The 23951-nt window shown below is 36.1% G+C and overlaps 1 protein-coding gene across 2 annotated transcripts in view; it reads right to left on the reverse strand.

Moving 5' to 3' along the window:
• The window catches only part of LOC120354158 (AP-2 complex subunit mu), a 29354-nt gene extending 9162 nt beyond the window's left edge, over positions 1-20192 (reverse strand). The window contains exons 1-7 of one of the 2 annotated variants that reach the window (XM_039440505.1): positions 20024-20192; positions 18261-18459; positions 15483-15645; positions 13452-13567; positions 9941-10043; positions 6860-7187; positions 2731-2815 (exon numbers count right to left, since the gene is read on the reverse strand). In XM_039440505.1, the coding sequence (XP_039296439.1) occupies positions 2731-2815; positions 6860-7187; positions 9941-10043; positions 13452-13567; positions 15483-15645; positions 18261-18437 (972 nt within the window). In that variant the 5' untranslated portion in view covers positions 18438-18459; positions 20024-20192. Of the gene's footprint in view, positions 1-2730; positions 2816-6859; positions 7188-9940; positions 10044-13451; positions 13568-15482; positions 15646-18260; positions 18460-20019 lie in introns of both variants that reach the window. The other variant, XM_039440506.1, reaches the window with a different exon arrangement.
• Between the last annotated feature and the right edge of the window lie 3759 nt (positions 20193-23951).

Raw genomic sequence — 23951 nt, forward strand, 5'->3', positions numbered from 1 at the left:
ATAAATTAGGCTGTGATAGTTCATGAAACAAACTGATATAAATTAGGCTGTGATAGTTCATGAAACAAACTGATATAAATTAGGCTGTGATAGTTCATGAAACAAACTGATATAAATTAGGCTGTGATAGTTCATGAAACAAACTGATATAAATTAGGCTGTGATAGTTCATGAAACAAACTGATATAAATTAGGCTGTGATAGTTCATGAAACAAACTGATATAAATTAGGCTGTGATAGTTCATGAAACAAACTGATATAAATTAGGCTGTGATAGTTCATGAAACAAACTGATATAAATTAGGCTGTGATAGTTCATGAAACAAACTGATATAAATTAGGCTGTGATAGTTCATGAAACAAACTGATATAAATTAGGCTGTGATAGTTCATGAAACAAACTGATATAAATTAGGCTGTGATAGTTCATGAAACAAACTGATATAAATTAGGCTGTGATAGTTCATGAAACAAACTGATATAAATTAGGCTGTGATAGTTCATGAACAAACTGATATAAATTAGGCTGTGATAGTTCATGAAACAAACTGATATAAATTAGGCTGTGATAGTTCATGAAACAAACTGATATAAATTAGGCTGTGATAGTTCATGAAACAAACTGATATAAATTAGGCTGTGATAGTTCATGAAACAAACTGATATAAATTAGGCTGTGATAGTTCATGAAACAAATGATATAAATTAGGCTGTGATAGTTCATGAAACAAACTGATATAAATTAGGCTGTGATAGTTCATGAAACAAACTGATATAAATTAGGCTGTGATAGTTCATGAAACAAACTGATATAAATTAGGCTGTGATAGTTCATGAAACAAACTGATATAAATTAGGCTGTGATAGTTCATGAAACAAACTGATATAAATTAGGCTGTGATAGTTCATGAAACAAACTGATATAAATTAGGCTGTGATAGTTCATGAAACAAACTGATATAAATTAGGCTGTGATAGTTCATGAAACAAACTGATATAAATTAGGCTGTGATAGTTCATGAAACAAACTGATATAAATTAGGCTGTGATAGTTCATGAAACAAACTGATATAAATTAGGCTGTGATAGTTCATGAAACAAACTGACATAAATTAGGCTGTGAGTTCATGAAACAAACTGATATAAATTAGGCTGTGATAGTTCATGAAACAAACTGATATAAATTAGGCTGTGATAGTTCATGAAACAAACTGATATAAATTAGGCTGTGATAGTTCATGAAACAAACTGATATAAATTAGGCTGTGATAGTTCATGAAACAAACTGATATAAATTAGGCTGTGATAGTTCATGAAACAAACTGATATAATTAGGCTGTGATAGTTCATGAAACAACTGATATAAATTAGGCTGTGATAGTTCATGAAACAAACTGATATAAATTAGGCTGTGATAGTTCATGAAACAAACTGATATAAATTAGGCTGTGATAGTTCATGAAACAAACTGATATAAATTAGGCTGTGATAGTTCATGAAACAAACTGATATAAATTAGGCTGTGATAGTTCATGAAACAAACTGATATAAATTAGGCAGTGATAGTTCATGAAACAAACTGATATAAGTGTTATGTGACGTGCTGATATAATGCCTGGTCCACATGTTGGCCCAGCCTGGTAACCCAACGTAGGCCAATGAAGGCCAACGCTGGCAAACCATCCATCCACACACTGGCGCTGGTCGACATTGGCTTTCATTGGGCCAACATGTGGATACGGCATCATAATCTAATGCTCTACCGGCTGAGAACAATAGCATACCTGTGAACATAATCGGTGAGTCCGTTTCTTCTCCTAAATAAGTCAGTGAAAGGCCCTCAGGTGAACTACACACATTGAGACACTACGGACCTGTTGCACAAAAGCTGGTTAAATTTTAAACATGATTAATTTCACGAGAACCAATCACAGAAGGCTTTTTGAAAAGACGGCTTCTCTAATTGGCTCTCGTGGAATTAACCACGTTTAAAATTTGACCGGATCTTGTGCAACCGGCACTAAGTAACTCTCATCAGATCTGTACAACATAGGACCGGTTACACATCTATCAAATTTAGCCATGATTAAACATTAACTAAAGACGCTTCCATCATTAGTTCTCGTGGCATTCAACAGTCATTTGATCACGGTTAAATTCAATGGACGTACAAGCAACCGGAAGAATGAGTTTCAAAGAGATTTCTATTTAAACTTTATTATTCACTTTTACAATAAAATAGTACTTTCGAACAGTACAATTACGAACAGTACTATTGTAAAAGGGAACAACGTGAATCATGAAGTTTAATTAGTTGAAATGAAATGAAAAAATTCTTTATTAGGCGGAGTTAGGACTTTTCTCAACCTCACCAATTATTAGTTGCCAATAGTTCAAGCTAGGATGAGAACCTTAGAAGAGATTTCTTGTATCTATTTACAAAAGCACAAAATCAAATCCGAATTAATATGATTCATGAGTTGAAACATGGTTTATAGGTGATTCGGAACCCACCTAAAGCTGTAGGTCCATTCATCGCTCATCATCTGTCTCATTACCCACGCACAAGCTAGAGCTTTTGTGGACATCATCCTCAGAAAAACTCCATGATTGGAAAAGGAGCAGCATTTGCATGAAATTTGAATATTAAGATTTTGAATGAGATTTGATGAGGTTTTCAAAAAGACTTCCAAGAGATTCTATTAAATTAACATTAAATTTGAACCAACCTTGACTTCCATACGTGTACGTCCGACTTCCCGAACAAGAGGAATAACTCGGAACGGCAGCGATATATCTTTGGTGGTCCGGTATCTGAAATTAGATTACAAATGATAAATTAAAAATAATCAACTGTTAAATTTTTTAAGACAGACATAATGAACTTGGAAACACGATTCAACGAAATCTCTATTTCTAGTGTAAATACTATATTGGAGAAGGGCCAGTTTCCGAGCTCGGGATTCAGCCAAGTTCTACACTTTAAATAGCTGGAGTCAGAAAACTGGCTTTCCGAAACGGGACGTAGTCGAAATTTTTATGGTAATCTTTATTTTCTCATTCCTATGAATGGAAAAGTTTTTCCTTGACGAAATGATACATTTGTACACAATGTACATTCCTAAATAATTAAAAATCTGGTGTGGCGCACTGACACAACTTTCCTCGTTATGAAAATTTATCACCTGACGCTAGTGTTCCCGCGCATCTCAAGTCAGCGATCTAAGACAATAAGACTATTCAGAGATCCAAGACAGCTGGTGACAAGACAATAACACTGGAGACACACGAAGTCTGCTATCTCTTCATAGTGAATGATTCAATAAAATCAACAGTTGCCAACAGTTTGCAATTGAATAATCTTATTTTCTCTAATTTCGAGCTTATTTTCAATTTTAGATGAAAATGCTACTGAACATTAATTGTAGAGATTTTCATGCTTAATCTTTTCCACTCGAAAGTTTTTGTTTAAATTGTTTCTGAAGCCTGATAATTGGAAATCTAAAATCAAACTTTGCATAGATGGGGCGGAGCTCCTAAAATTTTTACAGATATGGGACTTGTGCCAGTTGATAGAGCTTATCAATGACTATTTTAGGTATGAATTTAATCAAAATCGTTGGAGCCGTTTTCGAGAAAATCGCGAAAAACCCTGTTTTTGACAACATTTTCTCCATTTTAGCCGCCATCTTGAATTGCATTTGATCGAAATTGTTCGTGTCAGATCCTTATATTGTAAGGACCTCAAGTTCCAAAATTCAAGTCATTCCGTTAATTGGGAGATGAGATAACGTATACACAGACACACATACACTCATCAGACCAATACCCAAAAACCACTTTTTTGGACTCAGGGGACCTTGAATCATATAGAAATTTAGAAATTGGGGTACCTTGCAATACTTTCCTTACCTATGGTAATAGGGCAAGGAAAGTAAAAATAGCTGAAACTTCACACTATTTTCTCTTTATTTTGTGTACAATATTCTAGTTTTTCGAAATTTAATTCAAACGTGACTATGACAATGACTGTGACTACGCCCCGTTTTGGAAAGCCAATTTTCTGACTCCAGCTGTTTAAAGTCTAGAACTTAGCTGAATCCCGAGCTCGGAACCCGGCCCTTAGAATCCAACAAATTAATTGTAAAGAAACCAGTTCAACTGAAAAACACCCACTTAAATTTCAAAACTTTTTCAAGAACAAAATCCAAAAAAATTTCATGGGACAAGCTGAGCAAATGCTATGAAAAATATTGAGAAATACTAAACTCAATTATCACATGAATCAACAATTTAGATCAGATTTACTGGGATGAATTGAACCACAATCATCGTAAAGTAAAATAGTCAACAAACTCAAATTTAATAAAATTAAATTTAACTCAATTGAAATAAATTTATTAAAACGAATTAATAAGTATACTCCTGCAGTAACAAGAGTTGATGAATGAACTAGGGAAGAAACTGGTGTTGGTGCTGCTATAGCAGCAGGTAACCAACTAGAAAAAGGAAATTGGGCTCTCCTAGTTAAACAAGATAAAACCAAAAAAAATAAAAATATAATAATTTAATTTTAGAATGCAGTGGTAACGGAAAGGTAGCAAAAATTTAATGCGTTTCTATCATGTTCACTGACTTTATAAACATGGATCTCACTAAAGCTGCATTAATTAATTCAGGTGATTGTTCATTTCGTTTTACAAACTTCTCTACTACTTATAATTTGAAACTTTGGCACTGTTGCACAAAAGCCGGTTAAATTTTAACCGTGATTAATTTCAGAGAAGGCCTTTTTGATAAGACGGCTTCTCTGATTGGTTCTCGGGAAATTAATCACGATTAAAATTTGACCGGCGCTTGTGCAACCGGCACTAATAATCCAACAAATTAATTGTAAAACTAATGAACAACAATTCAGAGCTTGAACAAAATCTGAACAAATTTCATGTGACAAACTGAACAAATACTATAAAATAATATTGAAAAATACATGTAAGGTTCAACTGACACTTAGGCGACTCAGGTGGAGAAGAGACTGGACTCTAGTGGAGAGCATGTGTTTCCAAATGGTGACACTCAGACCAGTCGATTCTAGTCTCCGCGACGTCACCATTTGGAAACACATGCTCTCCACTAGAGTCCAGTCTCTTCTCCACCTGAGTCGCCTAAGTGTGAGTTGAGCCTAAATGATTCAACATAATCTCTATTTCTAGTGTAAATACTATAAGAAATATTGAAGAACACTAAGAATCCAATAAATTCTACACAAATTCCTTGTAAAGAAACCAGTTAACTGATAAACAACCATTTAAATCTTTAAAAACTAAAAACCAAACTATTCACGAAATACCATTGCTAATCAGGCACTGCCATTATAACGTGGACCTCACTATACCGCAGATATTACAAAATTCTATGAAAACCCGCCTAATTACAACAATAAACTGAACAAATGCTATGAAAAATACATGTAATTGTTGACAAATTCCATGAGAAACCTGGAAACCAAACTATTTTTGACTCGTCTTTTCATCTTTACGGCTACTCTTGAATACAAATAAAAATATAAATAATAATTATTTAACGAAAATCCCAAATAAATGCTGCAAATCACCCCGAAGACTTCTGCTACTGCAGACATTGACAACAGGGTTAACAGCTAGATGGAAATTCGATGAGAACTACTATCCAAAAATTAGTTGCCAGCCCGGGAATCGAACCCGGTACCTCCCAATTGCCAGTCAGGAATGCTTACCCTTACACCAAACTGACAATCTCTGGATAACAGCTCTCATTTTATACGAAGCCATAGCGGCCAACCAGTTTACAGATGGAATTAAATAGAGAATGCATTTCCATCTAGCTGTTAACCCTGTTGTCAATGTCTGCAGTAGCAGAAGTCTTCGGGGTGATTTACAGCATTTATTTGGGATTTTCGTTAAATAATAATTATATATTAATTAGCATTTGGATGAAATGCATTCTCTATTTAATTCCATCTGTAAAAATATAAATCCAAGTTCCCTTTTTCCAATCATTGATAATCTATATATATATAAAAGCGAAATGGCACTCACTCACTGACTGACTGACTGACTGACTCACTCACTCACTCTATCTCGCATAACTAAAAAATCTACCGGACCAAAAACGTTCAAATTTGGTAGGTATGTTCAGTTGGCCCTTTAGAGGCGCACTAAGAAATCTTTTGGCAATATTTTAACTCTAAGGGTTGTTTTTAAGGGTTTAAAGTTCATCTTTTAGCATGTATATTCTTCTTCTCCCAATCTCTTAATTATAATTGAGATTTCCATATCATATATGTTACTATAGAACTATAATCTAGATAGAGTACCTCTTCGAAACAGTTGTTAACTGGCAACTCAATTAATAATTTTGTCAGGTTGGCATTAAGTTGGGTTGACTTTGTTAGGTTGGCACCAAGATGAAGATTTAAATGCATTTATCGCGGAAAAATTGATTGGGCACTGCTACTTCAATCCTGGGAATATTATATTTCTAGCCGTCAGGCTCGCTTCGTCCGCCATATCCGTTTAGTCAGACGTTTAGTCTGGACCCCCGACTGGATTGTCCTAACATATGATAAAAATGCTCAAATGAAAAATGCAGGCGAGCCTGCTGATCTCATTCTTGGACGATCCAGTCGGGGGTCCAGGGGGCGGAGCCCCCTGGCTAGACAGATATGGCGAGCGAAGCGAGCCTGACGGCTAGTAAAAATATAAATCTAAGTTCTCTTTTTCCAATCATTGATAATGACATCATATAGCTGCAACATGTTGTGAGGCAATTTTAAAAAGGATACTTGGATTTCTATTTTTATTTCTATTTTCGACTCACCTCATGAGTTCAAACTCTCCATCCGGTGGAATGAAACTGATCGAGTGCTCAGTTTCGAATTTGGACAACTTGACACACTGGTGGAACTGACAGTCGTCTATAACCACCACCGGCTTCCCACTTCGCCCCGCCTCCTCTCCGCCCATCATCCCACCTCCCCCACTTCCTCCCAGCTTGCCACTACCGTTACCCCCACCTCCTCCTCCTCCGCTGCCTCCTTTCGAGTCCATGACTAACTTGTCGTTGATTCCGAACTTGCATTCAGGCATACCTGACAGGTACGATTTCATTACCACCTTTCCTGCCACGTGAGCTGAGAGGACTTGACCTGTAGACAAAATAAATACAAAATTAATTAATATTATAAAATTAATTTGTTCAATCAATTCAACAGTAATTGAGTAAATAATTACAAATATGCTGATCTACAAATACTGATCAACAAATCAAATCAAATCAAAATCATTTATTCTTCAAAAAACAAATTTACAGTATAAAATACAACATTTTCACAAAACTTGTCTAACCTAATCCTCATATGACAATTTACAAGACACATGGAGAAGAAAAAATCCCTGCAAATCCTGAGCGCAGGAATGAGTCGCTATAAATAACATAATAACAATATCGAGGGAAACAGGATGTTGAAAAACTACTCTATAAAATGAAAGAAATTAATATTAAATATACAGACAGTTAAAGTTAATTGCAATAATTCGTGAAAATAGAAATGTACAAAATATAAATTACAAATATTGAACAGCAGCACAACTCATGATTATAAAATGATGATAATCATAGCATATAATTTATGTAAACAGTATCCACTATGCTTAGCATATTGAAATTTATATACAATATAAAAAGAAATGGAGAATCACTTTGTTTAATTCATGAATCAGTTCAAAAAACATTGAAAATAAGAGGGAAAGGTATTCACTACAAAAGAATACATTATTCAATAGTTACAAAAAAGTTTGATATTTGTTATTTCTAAAGGTTATTATAGCTTTGGAAGGAGATCATACACATAAAAAACAAAGGACCAGAATTGGACACAATAGAACAGTTTGAGATATACACCCAATTTAAAAGCAATAGACAATGTATATTAAACGAACAAACCAACTTGAAATCCCACATCCTCTTTGATTACCTTCTCAGCCACAACAAACCCAATAGACACCAATAGACACCAACAGACACTAATCCAATAGACACCAACAGCACACTAAAAATTGCCATCCTATCCTTCTACTTGTCTATGAGTACAACCATAGAGAAACAATAGCATAAGTAGATATCCCATGGTATAGGTCGTTTATGTTGCAACTTTTACTGTTATCTCAAGCTGATAGTCCACGTAGTTCTTTCCTGTGAAGCTTTATGACACTGGTAGTCTCTCATATTGTGCCGTTCACAAACTCTCACCCCAACAAAACAGTAAAAATCGACAATAATCGACAGTAATCGGCTTGAGATAACAGTAGAAGTTACGACATAAATTCCCTATACCATGGGATATCTACTTACGCTATTGTTTCTCTATGGTACAACCAAGAAGATGGCGGAACTGCCGAAAGATATCGTTGTCACAGTGAGTGATTAATTCATTTATTGTGAAATATCTGACTGCTAGTCGGTTTTTCTAATAGCAAAAAGTGATACAAATATGCTGTTTTCCATAAATTTTCCACCAAGTAGTCTAAGGTGGGCCGTCCACTAGAACCGTTTTCGTCCGAACTAGCATCGGCCGAAAACTATCGAACTCGTCCAAACGATCCCCCAACAAAGAAAGCTATAGATGCTCGTCCATTGCAACAGGTTCATACATCCGTGCACGGCCGTCTCCGGCCGATCAAGTTTTCGATCCGAATTGAATGGGATTTTCCGGCTCTATCCGTCCGAAGTCTAGCTGAGACAACATCATCCTAACCTCTAAATTGTTTCACAGTCTTGTTTGTTTTTGTTTTTGAACTTGTTCTGTTTTATACTTTTTTTATCATCTTTGTGAGTAAACACACACATAATAATGACTTTGCCTACTAACTAAAGTGCGAGATAAATTACTTTTAACACGGCTCTTTCTCGAAGACGGAGAGGTCCGATGCTCTATCCTCCACTAATCACTCCCACCACCTAGCAGCATTCTCCTTCTTTTGTGTCTGAGTGAGAGAGCTTTGTAACGCGACGCGGCAACACTCCCCTCCATCTATTGCTGGCAATGTTCCAAGTAGTGTACTGGTCAGCAGGTATATTGGTTTGTGTATGTTACAGAGATGTTTTCATCACAAGAACATGAAGAAAAATGTCACGGCGCATCCAATTGTGCGCAGGATGTCCGTCTGTGTCCACGCTACAAACTGTGGAGGGAGAAATGGGTTTCTCCTCTTCATGTTAAAAGTAATTTATCTCGCACTTTAGCTTGCCACTTCACTTTGTGGCAACCAGCCAACTACTCAACTAGACTGATGTAAACGGTCCCAATGGACGACCATATTCGGCCGAATTAACGGCCGGCAGATTCGTCCGATCCAACGGCCGAACCCAACGGTTGAATACGGTTCCAGTGGACGGTCACCTTTAAGGTCCGATAGACTGAATGACTGAATTATCTCAGACTAAATTAGAATTTTTTTTATTCAACGATACATTGCTATCTAGTCTAGGGACTAATGAGCAACTTTTTTCTGTCCTATAATACTAATAAATACTTCATACAAGAGAATCCTCCATAGGGTCTCCTATTCAAATTCTAATATTATTAGTACACTGCTTATGACTGTACTACACAGGTGGGTTTCACTCATTTCCACTGCTCTGCTTTTCACTGGACACAAGACACTTGAATCAGCACTAGACCAGTTCAAATGGCTTCTTCCATTTCAGCCTCCTCACCAATCCTTCATTTTCCAGCAGCTGGATTGCTTCGATGTTGTCGTGTTGGTGGAGTCGAGCCTCGTGTTTCTCTGCATGCCTCTGGATTTCGCTGCATACCAGGTCGACTTGCAGGTCTCTGTGTAGGTCGCTGTTTCTGACAAACCAAGGAGCATGAAAAAAATAGAATGAAAATATGTTTACCTTGAGGCGACATGAGGAGGTTAACATACTCCAGAACATCCAGGAAAAGTTCGTTGCGTCTGTATTTGATGCCTTCGCGACGCCAGCCTATCTGACCAGTAACCTGCAAAATATCAAAATTGGTAAGACTCTAGAGAAAAATACAAATATACTAAACTAACACAATATTGATACAAAAATACAATATAATTGATAATAAATACACGATAGTCCACGTACTTCTTTCCCGTGAAGCTTTATGACGCTGATAGTCTCTCAAATTGTGCCGTTCATACACTCTTACCCGGTCAAAACAGTAAAAATCGACAGTAATCGGCTTGAGATAACAGTAAAAGCTGCGACATAAACGCCCTATACCATGGGACATCTACTTATGCTATTGTTTCTCTGTGCTTGTATCTAAATGAATCGGCCGAGATTCAACAGATAAGCGTACATTCTTGGAGAAGGACTGAACCATAGAGAAAAAATATCGTAGGTGGATATCCCATGGTATAGGGCGTTTATGTCGCAACTTTTACTGTTATCTCAAGCCAATAGTCCATGTAATTCTTTCCCGTGAAGCTGTGTGACACTGGTAGTCTCTCATATTGTGCCGTTTATACACTCTCACTGGGCCAAAACAGTAAAAATCGACAGTAATCGATAGTAATCGACTTGAGATAACAGTAAAAGTTGCGACATGTTTGTTTGTTTGTTTTTAAAGCTTCCCAGAGACTCTAATCAGAGTATAGGAATTGTCAAAAATTTATAATACATATAGTATTACAAAAAAAAAGGAAAAATCACACAAAGGAACCCTCTCTACACACAAACTCTTCTGTGGTATAGAATACTCCAACCATCAAAAAACTTTTTAACTCCTCAAAAATATCGACATCTTCACAATTTTTCAAGTGAGTAGGAGGAAGCTTTCTAATAAATTTAAAAATCACACAAAGGAAACCTCTCTACACGCAGACTCTTCTGTGGTATAGAATACTCCAAGCATCAAAAAACTTTTCAATTCCTTCTCAAAAACATCGACATCTTCACAATTTTTCAAGTGAGGAGGAAGCTTTCTGATAAATTTAAGGCCCATATATGTAGGTTTCTTCTCAAAAAGAGCTGTTCTGTGATACAGTGAAGCATAGTCTCCTCTATTTCTAGTATTGTATCCATGCGAATCAGCATTTCTAGTCATTGTCTGTCTTCTAACATGCATAATCACCTCATAGATATAAGTAGAGGGAACGGTTAGTATGCCTAATTCTTTAAAGTGGTTCCTACAGGACTCTAAAGGCATAATACCTTTGATCGCTCTAACAGCTTTTTATTGGAGCTTGAACACCCTCTCCAATTCCACTCCACCGCACAGTTATGTACAACTCCTCTTTTACTGTAGTAGCATCCCGACTGTGGAACAATCTATCATCTGAGTTGATTTTCTCACCAAGCTTCTATTTGTTTAAATCGAGGCTTCTGTCATCATTGATAAATGATACCTTAGCATAAGGTCATTATGATTGGCAGGGTTTGGTGCATTCATGCTCTCATTCCATAATTACTTCTTTTCTTTTTTATTAAAAGTCTGATCATGATGTTTTTTAATAGGACCTTCATAGTTTATTTCTTACCTATTCCATCTACTCTCTATTGTATTGTATTATGGAGTTTAATATTTCGAATACTTTCATGATAAGTTTCATTCCACATGGATGCAAATAACATCTTTTCTTTCCTCCAGTATTGCTAATGTGATCTAGTATAATGTTGATAGCTCAATATATACTATATTATTTTCTTCGATATTTGTAATTGATCAATACTAGTGCAGAACTGTTAAATAATTATTATTTATCTCATAAGTTTGACTTAATTTTATTGTCAATTTTTGTAAATGTTACCATAGGCAACAGCCTAGTAACAATTATCAATAAATATATCTATCTATCTATCTATCCAAATTCTGGCACGACCCACCCCACACAATAATGGCATAGCGGATGTGTGACACTATGAGTGAGTGGTAGACTGCCATTGTGAGTTTGGTATCATTCAATCTTCTTATTTGTCGGAGTGCAAAGACTCCAGACATAAACGCCCTATACCATGGGATATCTACTTACGCTATTGTTTCTCTATGGTTATATCTACATGAATCGGCCGAGATTCAACAGACAACCAAACATTCTTGGAGAAGGACTGAACGCAGAGGAAACTGACAAAGCTAACTTGATTTCTAAACTCAATTTCTAATCTCAGCAATAAAGAGTATGAAGCGCAGATTGACAAACGTCAGCAAGAATTGAATTTCGTTTCGTTTGAAGCGAAATCTACACTATTTGAGCCGACAGTCTTCATGAGCAGAAAACAATTAAGGATAAACTGTCATCAGCTCGACAATTGACTGATAAACTGGAAAAGCAAAAGGACTCATTTATCGAGCATGATCTTGATAATTCAAGTTTATACTCATGACTAGCTTCAAGAAAAGTGATATTCTTATTATGTTGACACAACCTATCCGGCTCCGCTGGTCTTGGTGAAGATTAAGTGTAAAAGTGTGTGTATAAGTGTATAACAGAGTATTGATTGAAGTGATCGAAGAATTCAACGAAAAAATCTGGTGTGGCGCACTCACACAACTTTCCTTGCCGTTTAGAAAATTCATCACCTGACGCTAGTGTTCACGCGCATCTCCAGTCTACTATTCTAAGATCTGAGCCAGCTGGTGACAGGACTATAACGTTGGAGACACACGAGGTCTGCTATATCTTCATAGTGAATCATTTAATAGAATCAACAGTTTGCAATCGGATAATCACATTTTCTCGAATTTAAAGCTTATTTTCAATTTTAGGTGAAAATGTTACTGAACATTAATTGTAGAGATTTTCATGCTCAATCTTTTCCACTCAAAAGTTTTTGTTTAAATTGTATCTGAAGCCTGATAATTGGAAATCTGAAATCAAACTTTGCATAGATGGGGCGGAGCTCCTGAAATTTTTACAGATATGGGACTTGTGGCAGTTGATAGAGCTTATCAATGACTGATTTAGGTATGAATTTGATCGAAATCGTTGGAGCCGTTTTCGAGAAAATCGCGAAAAACCCTGTTTTAGACAACATTTTCTCCATTTTAGCCGCCATCTTGAATTGCATTAGATCGAAATTGTTCGTGTCGGATCCTTATATTGTAAGGACCTTAAGTTCCAAATTCCAAATCATTCCGTTGATTGGGAGATGAGATATCGTGTACACAGACGCACATACACTCATACACACAACACACACACACACACACACACACACACACAAACAAATACACACACACACACACACACACACACACACACACACACACACACAGACCAATACCCAAAAACCACTTTTTTAGACTTAGGGGACCTTGAAACTTACAGAAATTTGGAAATTTGGGCACCTTAATTTTTTTCGGAAAGCAATACTTTCCTTACCTATGGTAATAGGGCAAGCAAATTAAAAATACGAAGATAGCAGTGCTACCAACCTGAGATGTGATCTGTGCCTGTTCCTCTTTGCTCTGTGATTTGACACCCTGCTGTGTGATGAATGTCTTCAGCACTCCGGTGTCAGAGTTCTGCGGGTAGCCAAAGTCCAAGATTTCTAAAAACATTACAAACAATTCAATAAAATGAAATAAATCAGGAATCCTTAGTTATATTTATATAGCATTCATTGGATATTTGAAATAATTATTGGATGAAAAAGACTAAGAAATTGTCAAAACCACAGATTTATTGATACTTATCAGAGATTGACAATGGTGTAATAACCGAAACCGGTCTTTCTAAATATCAATAAATCTGTGATTTTGACAATTTCTTAGTCTTTTTCATTCAATATGAATAATTACCACAATATCAACTACTCAACTACACAAAAAGTGAAATAATTATTATAGGCCTACAGTGAAAAATTTAAAATAACTGAAAAATTATAATAAATCGCGAAAACTCGAAAATTATTAATTGGATTTTATAGCATCGGTCAAACATTTTCAAAAAGAAAACCATTGGATCTTATGGGAGCGTTTACACATCGGCAGGAAGACATTTTTCTAACATAATGTAAAGCTATTATTATTATTGTTTTCCAACGAATCACAGCCAAACATTGTGAGAACCTAATATCAACACAGGTTTACAATCAATATTATTATAATATCATAGAGAAGAGATAGCTTATGATATGGTAAAGGACCGTTATGTTGCAAATGTTTGTGTTAACTGAAGCCGATAGTCCTAGTAGTTGTTGTTGGTGAAGCTATGTGACGCTGGTAGTCTCTCATACTGTGCCCTTCTTACACTCCCAACAACACACTAATAATAGGCAGTGTATAGGGTGTCTATGTAGCAAATGTGAATGTTAACTGAAGCCGATAGTCCTAGAAGTTGTTTTTGGTGAAGCTATGTGACGCTGGTAGTCTCTCATACTGTGCCCTTCTTACACTCTTACACTCCCAACAACACACTAATAATAGACAGTGTATAGGGTGTGTATGTTGCAAATGTGAGTGTTAAATGAAGCCGATAGTCCTAGTAGTTGTTTTTGGTGAAGCTATGTGACGCTGGTAGTCTCTCATACTGTGCCCTTCTTACACTCCCAACAACACACTAATAATAGGCAGTGTATAGGGTGTCTATGTAGCAAATGTGAATGTTAACTGAAGCCGATAGTCCTAGAAGTTGTTTTTGGTGAAGCTATGTGACGCTGGTAGTCTCTCATACTGTGCCCTTCTTACACTCTTACACTCCCAACAACACACTAATAATAGACAGTGTATAGGGTGTGTATGTTGCAAATGTGAGTGTTAACTGAAGCCGATAGTCCTAGTAGTTGTTTTTGGTGAAGCTATGTGACGCTGGTAGTCTCTCATACTGTGCCCTTCTTACACTCTTACACTCCCAACAACACACTAATAATAGACAGTGTATAGGGTGTCTATGTTGCAAATGTGAGTGTTAACTGAAGCCGATAGTCCTAGTAGTTGTTTTTGGTGAAGCTATGTGACGCTGGTAGTCTCTCATACTGTGCCTTCTTACACTCCCAACAACACACTAATAATAGACAGTGTATAGGGTGTCTATGTTGCAAATGTGAGTGTTAACTGAAGCCGATAGTCCTAGTAGTTGTTTTTGGTGAAGCTATGTGACGCTGGTAGTCTCTCATACTGTGCCCTTCTTACACTCTTACACTCCCAACAACACACTAATAATAGACAGTGTATAGGGTGTCTATGTTGCAAATGTGAGTGTTAACTAAAGCCGATAGTCCTAGTAGTTGTTTTTGGTGAAGCTATGTGACGCTGGTAGTCTCTCATACAGTGCCCTTCTTACACTCCCAACAACACACTAATAATAGGCAGTAGTCGACAGTAATTGTCTTAAAATTTGGATCATAAACGACCTATACCATGTTATGTCTTCTTATGCTATCTTTTCTCTATGATGTTATCTTTAGGGTATGCTTAGACAGTTTGAAGAGAATTTCAATAAAGTAATGAATATTAAATACTCACCATCAAGAAGCTCATAGATGAGGACGAAGTTATTCTTGATGTTATCCTCGGATATTTTGCCAAAATAGGACTGCATTACATCGATCACTTTCAGCAGAAATTCGAAGACCATGGCGGCGTTTACATTCTGCTTCGTGGCAGCTGCTAACCAGATATTCGCTCTCTGAAAATTACAAAAAATACATCTAAAGGTGCGTACAGACTTTCGCTCTGCTCCGCAATCGAACGTCACTCGAGCAGATCGATTGATGATCGACCGGGGAGCAAGAGTGGAACGTGAGAAGAGCTAACATCTCCCTCATCATGATCGTAGCGATTGCGGAGCGTGTGCGGAGTGTTGGAGGCGCGTATATCTGTACGCACCTTTAGGCTCAACTCACACTTACGCGACTCAGGTGGAGAAGAGACTGGACTCTAGTGGAGAGCATGTGTTTCCAAATGGTGACACTCAGACCAGTCGATTCTAGTCTCCGCGACGTCACCATTTGGAAACACATGCTCTCCACTAGAGTCCAGTCTCATCTCCACCTGAGTCGTGTAAGTGTGAGTTGAGCCTAAAAAAACAATACTGTAAGGCCAACTACTACCTAATCTATAACATAATAAAGGAAAGGATTGGCTTATACATGTAGGGGATAGGAAATTCACGAATGACGCATCATCACGTCTCAACTACTCAACTTGAAATTTTGCATACGGATTCTCAGGTGTAATGAAAGAGTTTTCAGGTCGCACCTGATCAATTTCAGGGCCTCTGACTTGACCCAACAACTGCTTGTTAGGCAGCCGGGACCGACGACTTAACGTGCACATACAGAAAACGGGAGTGGCCCGAGATAAATATCTTGCCCGGACCAGGATTCGAACCCGGGCCTCTGAATTATAAAGCCAGCATTTCATCCATTCGACTACGCTGGTATCGGAATATCTGTCTACAGATGGAAATTACTGAGATATTGCAATTATTCAAATGCTAATGAATTTATCATTATTAAACGAAAATCCAAATTAAATGCTGCAATTCACCCCGAAGACTTCTGCTACTGCAAATATTGACAACAGGGTAAACAGCTAGATGGAAATTCGATAAACGCTACTTTACAAAAATTATTTGTCAGCCCCGGATTCGAACCAGAGATTACAGGGTTCGATTCCCGGGCTGACAAATAATTGTTGAATAGTAGCGCTCATCGAATTTCCATCTGGCTGTTTACTCTGTTGTCAATATTTGCAGTAGCAGAAGTCTTCGGGGTGAAGTGCAGCATTAAATTTTTATTTTCGTTTAATAATAATATCTGTATATCTGATGTAATATTAACTGCTCATTCATTTTTAAAATGATAAATTATACCAGAATGACTTTCCTCTATCCAATTTCTTCAGTCTAACCAAAACAGACCACTGAAGATGATGCCTTAATGCATTGAAACTTAAGTTTGGCTCAAATAAATTATGTAGAACTGACAATATTATTTTTATTTCACCTTATGAGAGAGAGAGAGAGAGAGAGAGATTCCACAATATCTCTGTTCATAGTGTAAATTGGTTAGATGGAAATTACCGATAGATTGCAATTATTCAAATGCTAATGAATCAACTAGTAGTTCTGTGAACAGTGGACCTCACGCAGTATTCTCATCCACAAGAACCTGATTGAAACTATAGACCTTATGGAAATACAGCAATAGACTGGCTTCTCCACACATCTGTGTAATCACTTGTCAGCTGATTTATGATGAATAGTTCTATGGTCTGATTTTCACTCTAATATTGGCGTATGAAGGAGGCTCCTTTTTCCTTTTATATTATCCTTGAAATGCAAAATTTCCAAAAACCTTGTATATATACGTCGACGCGCAATTAAAAAAGGAACATACCTGTCAAATTTCATGAAAATCTATTACCGCGTTTCCCCGTAAATGCGCAACATATAAACATTAAGAGAAATGCCAAACCGTTGACTTGAATCTTAGACCTCACTTCGCTCGGTCAATTATTAATGAACGAAAATCCAAATTAATTGCTGTAATTCACCCTGAATTTCCATCTAGCTGTTTACCCTGTTGTCAATATTTGCAGTAGCAGAAGTCTTCGGGGTGATTTACAGCAATTAATTAGGATTTTTGTTTAATAATAATTTGTAAATTGATCAATTATTGACCGAGCGGCGGTCTGGCATTTCTCTTAATGTTTAAATGTTCATATGTTGCGCATTTACGGCGAAACGCGGTAATAGATTTTCATGAAATTTGACAGGTGTTCCTTTTTCAATTGCGCGTCTACAAGGTTTTTGGAAATTTTGCATTCCAAGGATAATATGAAAGGAAAAAGGAGCCTCCTTCATACGCCAATATTAGAGTAAAAATCAGACTATAGAATTCATCATAAATCAGCTGACAAGTGATTACACAGATGTGTGGAGAAGCCAGTCTATTGCTGTATTTCCATGAGGTCTATAGTTTCAATCAAGTACTTGTGGATGAGAATACTGCGTGAGATCTACTGTTCACAGAACTACTAGTTAATAAACGAGAATCCAAATTAATTGCTGTAATTCACCCCGAATTTCCATCTAGCTGTTCACCCTGTTATCAATATTTGCAGTAGCAGAAGTCTTTGGGGTGAATTACAGCAATTAATTTGGATTTTTGTTTAATAATAATTTGTAAATTGATCAATTATATTTTATTCGTCATGAATTATGAGGCCAGCATCTAATCCTATCGACTCCTGCCACTCCGTATTGAGTTCAACTTCTATTTTGAACTGATATCTAACCTTGATATGGAAGAAAGACGTCCGCGCAATATTTGTGACGGGTGACCTGACTTGCTGTCTGGCGTGAATGACGTTCACCCTGAACGCATCCACCGCGTTACGACCGATGTCATCGCGATAGACACGCGATATCAGCACCTCTCCCTTGTGGTTATACACGAACAGGCCACCAATCATGGCTGCAGGGGTTACGAGTCACCTAGAAACAGATAAGGGTTGATTAGGTTGGGTTATGTTGGTCTTCATAATACCATAGAGAAACAATAACGTAAGTTGATATCCCATGGTATAGGGCGTTCAGTCGCAACTTGTACTGTTATCTCAAGCCGATTACTATCGATTATTGTAGATTTTTACTGTTTTGTTGGGGTGAGAGTGTATGAACGGCACACTATGAGAGCCTACCAGCGTCATAAAGCTTCACAGGAAAGAACTACGTGGACTATCAGCTTGAGATAACAGTAAAAGTTGCGACATAGACGCCCTATACCACGGCATATCTACTCAAGCTATTGTTTCTCTATGATAATACTTACTTCTCTCCTCAGTCAAAACCCGATATCTGGATTGACTGTGTCAGGAAGTGGACCTGACTTGGTCCTTGTCGTAGAGTTGACATATAAACTATGTCAAAAATATACACTTATTTACGTTTGTAAACTACATGAGAGTGCTCATCTTATATTCAAATCCTAGAAGATTTAAAGGCAGTCTAAAGATGTAGAAGGTAAGAGTATGGATTATGTTAGAAAGGGGAGTTTGAAAATCACCTAGATCCAAGAGAAATTTGATTAGGTTGGGATATATTAGGCTAGATGGTTTGATGACTACAAAAATATATCAATTGGTTTGGGTATTTAGGTATTTAGAGGAGTAACTTATACATAAAGTGAATCACAAAATATAGTGTATGGATAATATGCATGAGAAATTTATACGGTAAAATTATGAAAGCGGTATTTGTTCAAGAGTCTGAGTATGAGATCACGTTAAGGTTAGGTATTTAGGAGAGTAACTTATACATAAAGTAAATCACAAAATATAGTGTATGGATAGAATATTCATGATAAATTTATACGAAATGGATGTAAATGATAGGTTGGATAGATTATTTAATAAACTAAATAAGTTTTAAACAAATAAATAACAACTCACACAAGAGTAGAGATTGAATACAAATGCTCAAAATCTAGGCTAATTTATCAGCAAATACCTAATTTGATAGGCAACATTGAATCATAGTTTTTAATAATTAGATACTTTGCCAGAAGTTTCTTAAATCTACCTAACGTCCAATTTTAGTCATAGTAAGTACTTTCATCAAATAGGCCTAAACCACATAACAAAATAACACTTTCAGTATAAGAGAATGATACATTGTAAATTCAAAATGAATACTTTGTCACATTCACACGAGTAAATAAATCATAATACAATAATAACAATGTATGATTTATGTAATGTAAAGATAAATTTATAAAATGACAAGACCCTGTTAGAATTATACCAAAAACTACCTTATTGAAAGCGTTTGTACTGTACTATACACCCACTTGGATCAAAATAAATACTTCAATTTACACAATTATAACAAAAATTGTAACATATAGAAAGCATAAAATGATTTATTATCAACGTATTAACTGATAATAAGTCAAAATTCAACAGATTTTACCACAAACAACACTTTGAAGTCAATCATAACCTAATAATCTTGACATCGGCAACAAAAATCAATAGGTTTTATCGAGAAATTTACTCACGTTTCCCTTAAATAAATGTTTAAAACATTGATCTGAATCCTGAAATCATTTCCTTGCACTTGAGAACACTCTTCATAAATAGAATAATAGCATTTGATTGAAAGACTCAATAGAAAGGAGTCAATTTATTGACAAAAGCCAAGCAGCCAACTCAGAAACAGATGATGAAGCCAGAATTGATCGAATTGCTTGGAGATTTTCAAAAAGTGAACGCTCATGCGATCTAGCGGTAGTTGCTGGAACTAAAACATCGAAAACCGTTCATGTAGTTCTATAAAAATCCGCTAGATTGCATGCAAATGCACTTTTTCAACACTTCTCTCTTCCTGCACCTTTTTTGAACAGTGAATCAAATCAGAAGTTGGTAAGGATTCAGGCAAATTGAGAATATGTTATTTTTAATTGGTTTTAAATGTTATTTAGGTGTGATTTTCATTAGATTTTGAATCACTAGTTAATTTATTTATTAAAAATCAATTTTCTCATACAAGAAATATAAATGAACACCATTAAAATTGAAAAATCAGCAATTGAATGCACTGTTAATTTTACAAGGACCAGACTATAATTATTATTATTTTTGTTTCCTATTTATTGGAATAACTTAGATGTTTATAGATTCATAATTTATAGATTATGGTTTTTACTCTTTTCATAAATTATACTTTTCTAAAGCAATCCTCAAATTATAGTCTTCTATCGATTTATCTCCAATGTGAACTTAATTTGAACAAAATTCGGACTTATGAGGAAATTTTCAGTACAAAAATATCTTACAATTTCTAAAATAACCTCGAACATTTATTTACGGTAAACAGGCAATGAGAAATACAGGATCATACCTAAGCATTTATCAAGATATCCATCTTTTCCAAGGTATTATGCAGTTTGTACAGTAACGACTACCTACTTTTGACTGAGTAGCCATGATACTAATTATTTGTAAGGACTGTGGTTATGCAGTACCTTTAAATACCTTCTGCTTCATCCATTACCCACATTTGGGGGATCAGTAATTCAGTCCATGACCGGCAATCGCCAGACAGACTTTCCCAAAGTTCACAATTAAAACACAAATAACTTGAGATGGCTGCAGATAGGTAGTTTCATGAGTAGCTCTGTATATGGACTGCAATTCTAAATTATGAAACAGTCTCAAACTGTTCCACAAGTCCACTGGTTTCATATAATGTCTCAGTGAGTACAGAGGTTGGTTGATGAGTTTCTAAAGCTGCGTACACATATACGCGCCTCCAACCCGCACCGAGCACGCTCCGCCCTCGTTCCTCCATCGAACCACAGTCGCTCCGCCCCCGCTCTGCAGTCGCACCCAACAGTCGCCCCGCCCACGCACCCATCATGAACGTTACGGAAGATGTTAGATCTTCTCGCGTTCCCCGGTCGAACCACTCTTGCTCCCCGGTCGATCATCAATCGCTCTGCTGGAGTGACGTTCGGTTGCGGAGCAGAGCGAAAGTCTGTACGCACCTTCATGTAGCAGCCAACCAAAACCTCCTATAGCCTACTCCCGCACGACACGCAATAAGCTTCGGTTGACGTGTTAGGTTCTTTGAACCTTTGAATCCGTCCCTTCAAAACATACTCCCGTTCAGAAACACAAATCTGCAATCTGTTAAAAAATTTTAGCGTCCGTAAGGGGTAGTATTCATGTACTTTGGACAGACTGGAGTAGGGCAGGTCAATGTTGCCTCGTCTCCTGATATTATGGTGAAAATAAAATTCATACACTTAATTCACCGCACAACTATTCAGATGGCAGATCTGAACAGTGACCATTTTCAATAAAATTCAAATCATCCATAAATTCATTCATACTATAATAATATGCCTTGTGTCACACAGCAGATTTTTGACGGTTCTCGTGAAGGTGGCCTCAAACAACTTATTTCCGGAATCCAAGATTCAATTCTGGTATTGAGGTGGTGCAGCTGGCATCATAAAATTCATACACTTGATTCAATTCACAACTATTCAGATGGCAGATCCGAACAGTGACACTTTCAATAGAAATTCAAATCATCCATAAATTCATTCATACTATAATACTATGCCTTGTGTCACACAGCAGATTTTTGACGGTTCTCGTGAAGGTGGCCTCAACCAACTTATTTCCTGAATCCAAGATTCAAATACTTTAAGTCATTCAAGATTCAATTATTGATTGATTGATTGAGTACTTTATTTATGTAGATTACAATATATACTGTATTATACACTTATATACAATAGCTTACAATACAGCAAAATTATAGAAGAATTTACATGATATAAATTAAGAAAATAATTATTGAACTGTATATGATATGAAAAAGCAATTTGTAATATAATAACTATAGATAATAATTATATTGTTATGCATCTACATAAATTGGCGGAGCTTTGGACATATCAATGTCCATTCTTTGGAAAGAATATTAAAAATATCCTCCCCACTAACTCTCTACCAAAACATTGTCCAAAATTATTGTCATCTATCAAATTATTGTCAGAACACAAAAATGTTCTGACAATAAATGAATCTTGAATGACTTCAAGTATTTGAAGTATCCCATTTCTAAGGACTGGGATCTCCAGATAGGCAGGCAGTGTCAAAACAGCTTCTGTCACAAACATTTTTTAGAAAAACTGCATGGATATTCATGGTGTGGGGAAGCTAAATCTGCAAAAAAGAGACTCTCCTTCCTCAACTCCCCCAACGAGTAGAGTAGTCTTTCAACGAATTCGTTCTTCACAATTGCGTAGAACCTGGAGTTTGGTTTGCATTCTATCTCCTTGGGAAGACTGTTGAATAATTTTATAGCCTGTGGTGATCGTTCCATCTATATCCAGAATATTATAAATGAAAGAACTGGCTTATACAGGTAGGGGATAGGAAATTCACGAATGACGCATCATCACGTCTCAACTACTCAACTGATTAACTTGAAATTATGCATATAGTTTCTTAATATACCGAGGATGGTTATAGGCCTATTTTAGATTCTTCTAGATTTCCGTTTGTCAAGTTTTTAATTAGATCCTTGCGGAGCACGGGTTACCTGCTACTCATCAATAAAACTTTATGAACTGATGAATGATTCCTAATAATTATCAAGGCTATAACTGACACAACTTTCGTTTGAATTTAATGTTTTATTAGTAATAGAATTTAAACACTGATAATTCACACAACTTTTCTATAAACTCAATATTTTATCTATTATAATAATATACTAACGGATTGGACGTGTAAAAGACGAACGGGATAGGAAATTCACGAATCATCACGTCTCAACTACTCAACTGATTAACTTGAAATTCTGCTTATAGTTTCTTAATATACCGAGGATGGTTATAGGCCTATTTTAAATTCTTCAATATTTCAGTTTGTCAAGATTTTAATTAGATCCTTGCGGAGCACGGGTTACCTGCTAGTCTATAATAAAACTGTATGAACTGATGAATGATTCCTAATTATCAAGGCTATAACTCACAAAACTTTCCTTTGAATTCAATCATTTATTAGTAATAGAAAATTATTTTATCATTGATAACTCATACAATTTTTCTATAACTGAATCTTTCATCAGTACCTAGTAAGATTTAAACAAAAAATTACACCCCGAGATTGGAATCAGGACCTCATTCCAATCTTGTAACAAGATAAAAACTATGAACTGTTGTCCCTGAAAATATAACGAACATAAAATAATTGATAATTTAGTTGACCAATCTTCATCCTATTATATTAAGCGAGCAATTTCTGTTTATATTTTTATATCTGGTTATTTATGTTCAACGGATCTCGAAAACGGCTCTAGAGATTTTCACAAAATTTGGAACATAGTAGGTTTATGATATAAAGATTCGATTGCACAAGGTCTCATCCTTGGGAAAACTCGCTGAACGACATTAAAAGGATAATTCA

The sequence above is a fragment of the Nilaparvata lugens genome, chromosome 14 (genome assembly GCF_014356525.2).
Source record: "Nilaparvata lugens isolate BPH chromosome 14, ASM1435652v1, whole genome shotgun sequence".
Classification (NCBI taxonomy): Eukaryota; Metazoa; Arthropoda; class Insecta; order Hemiptera; family Delphacidae; genus Nilaparvata; species Nilaparvata lugens.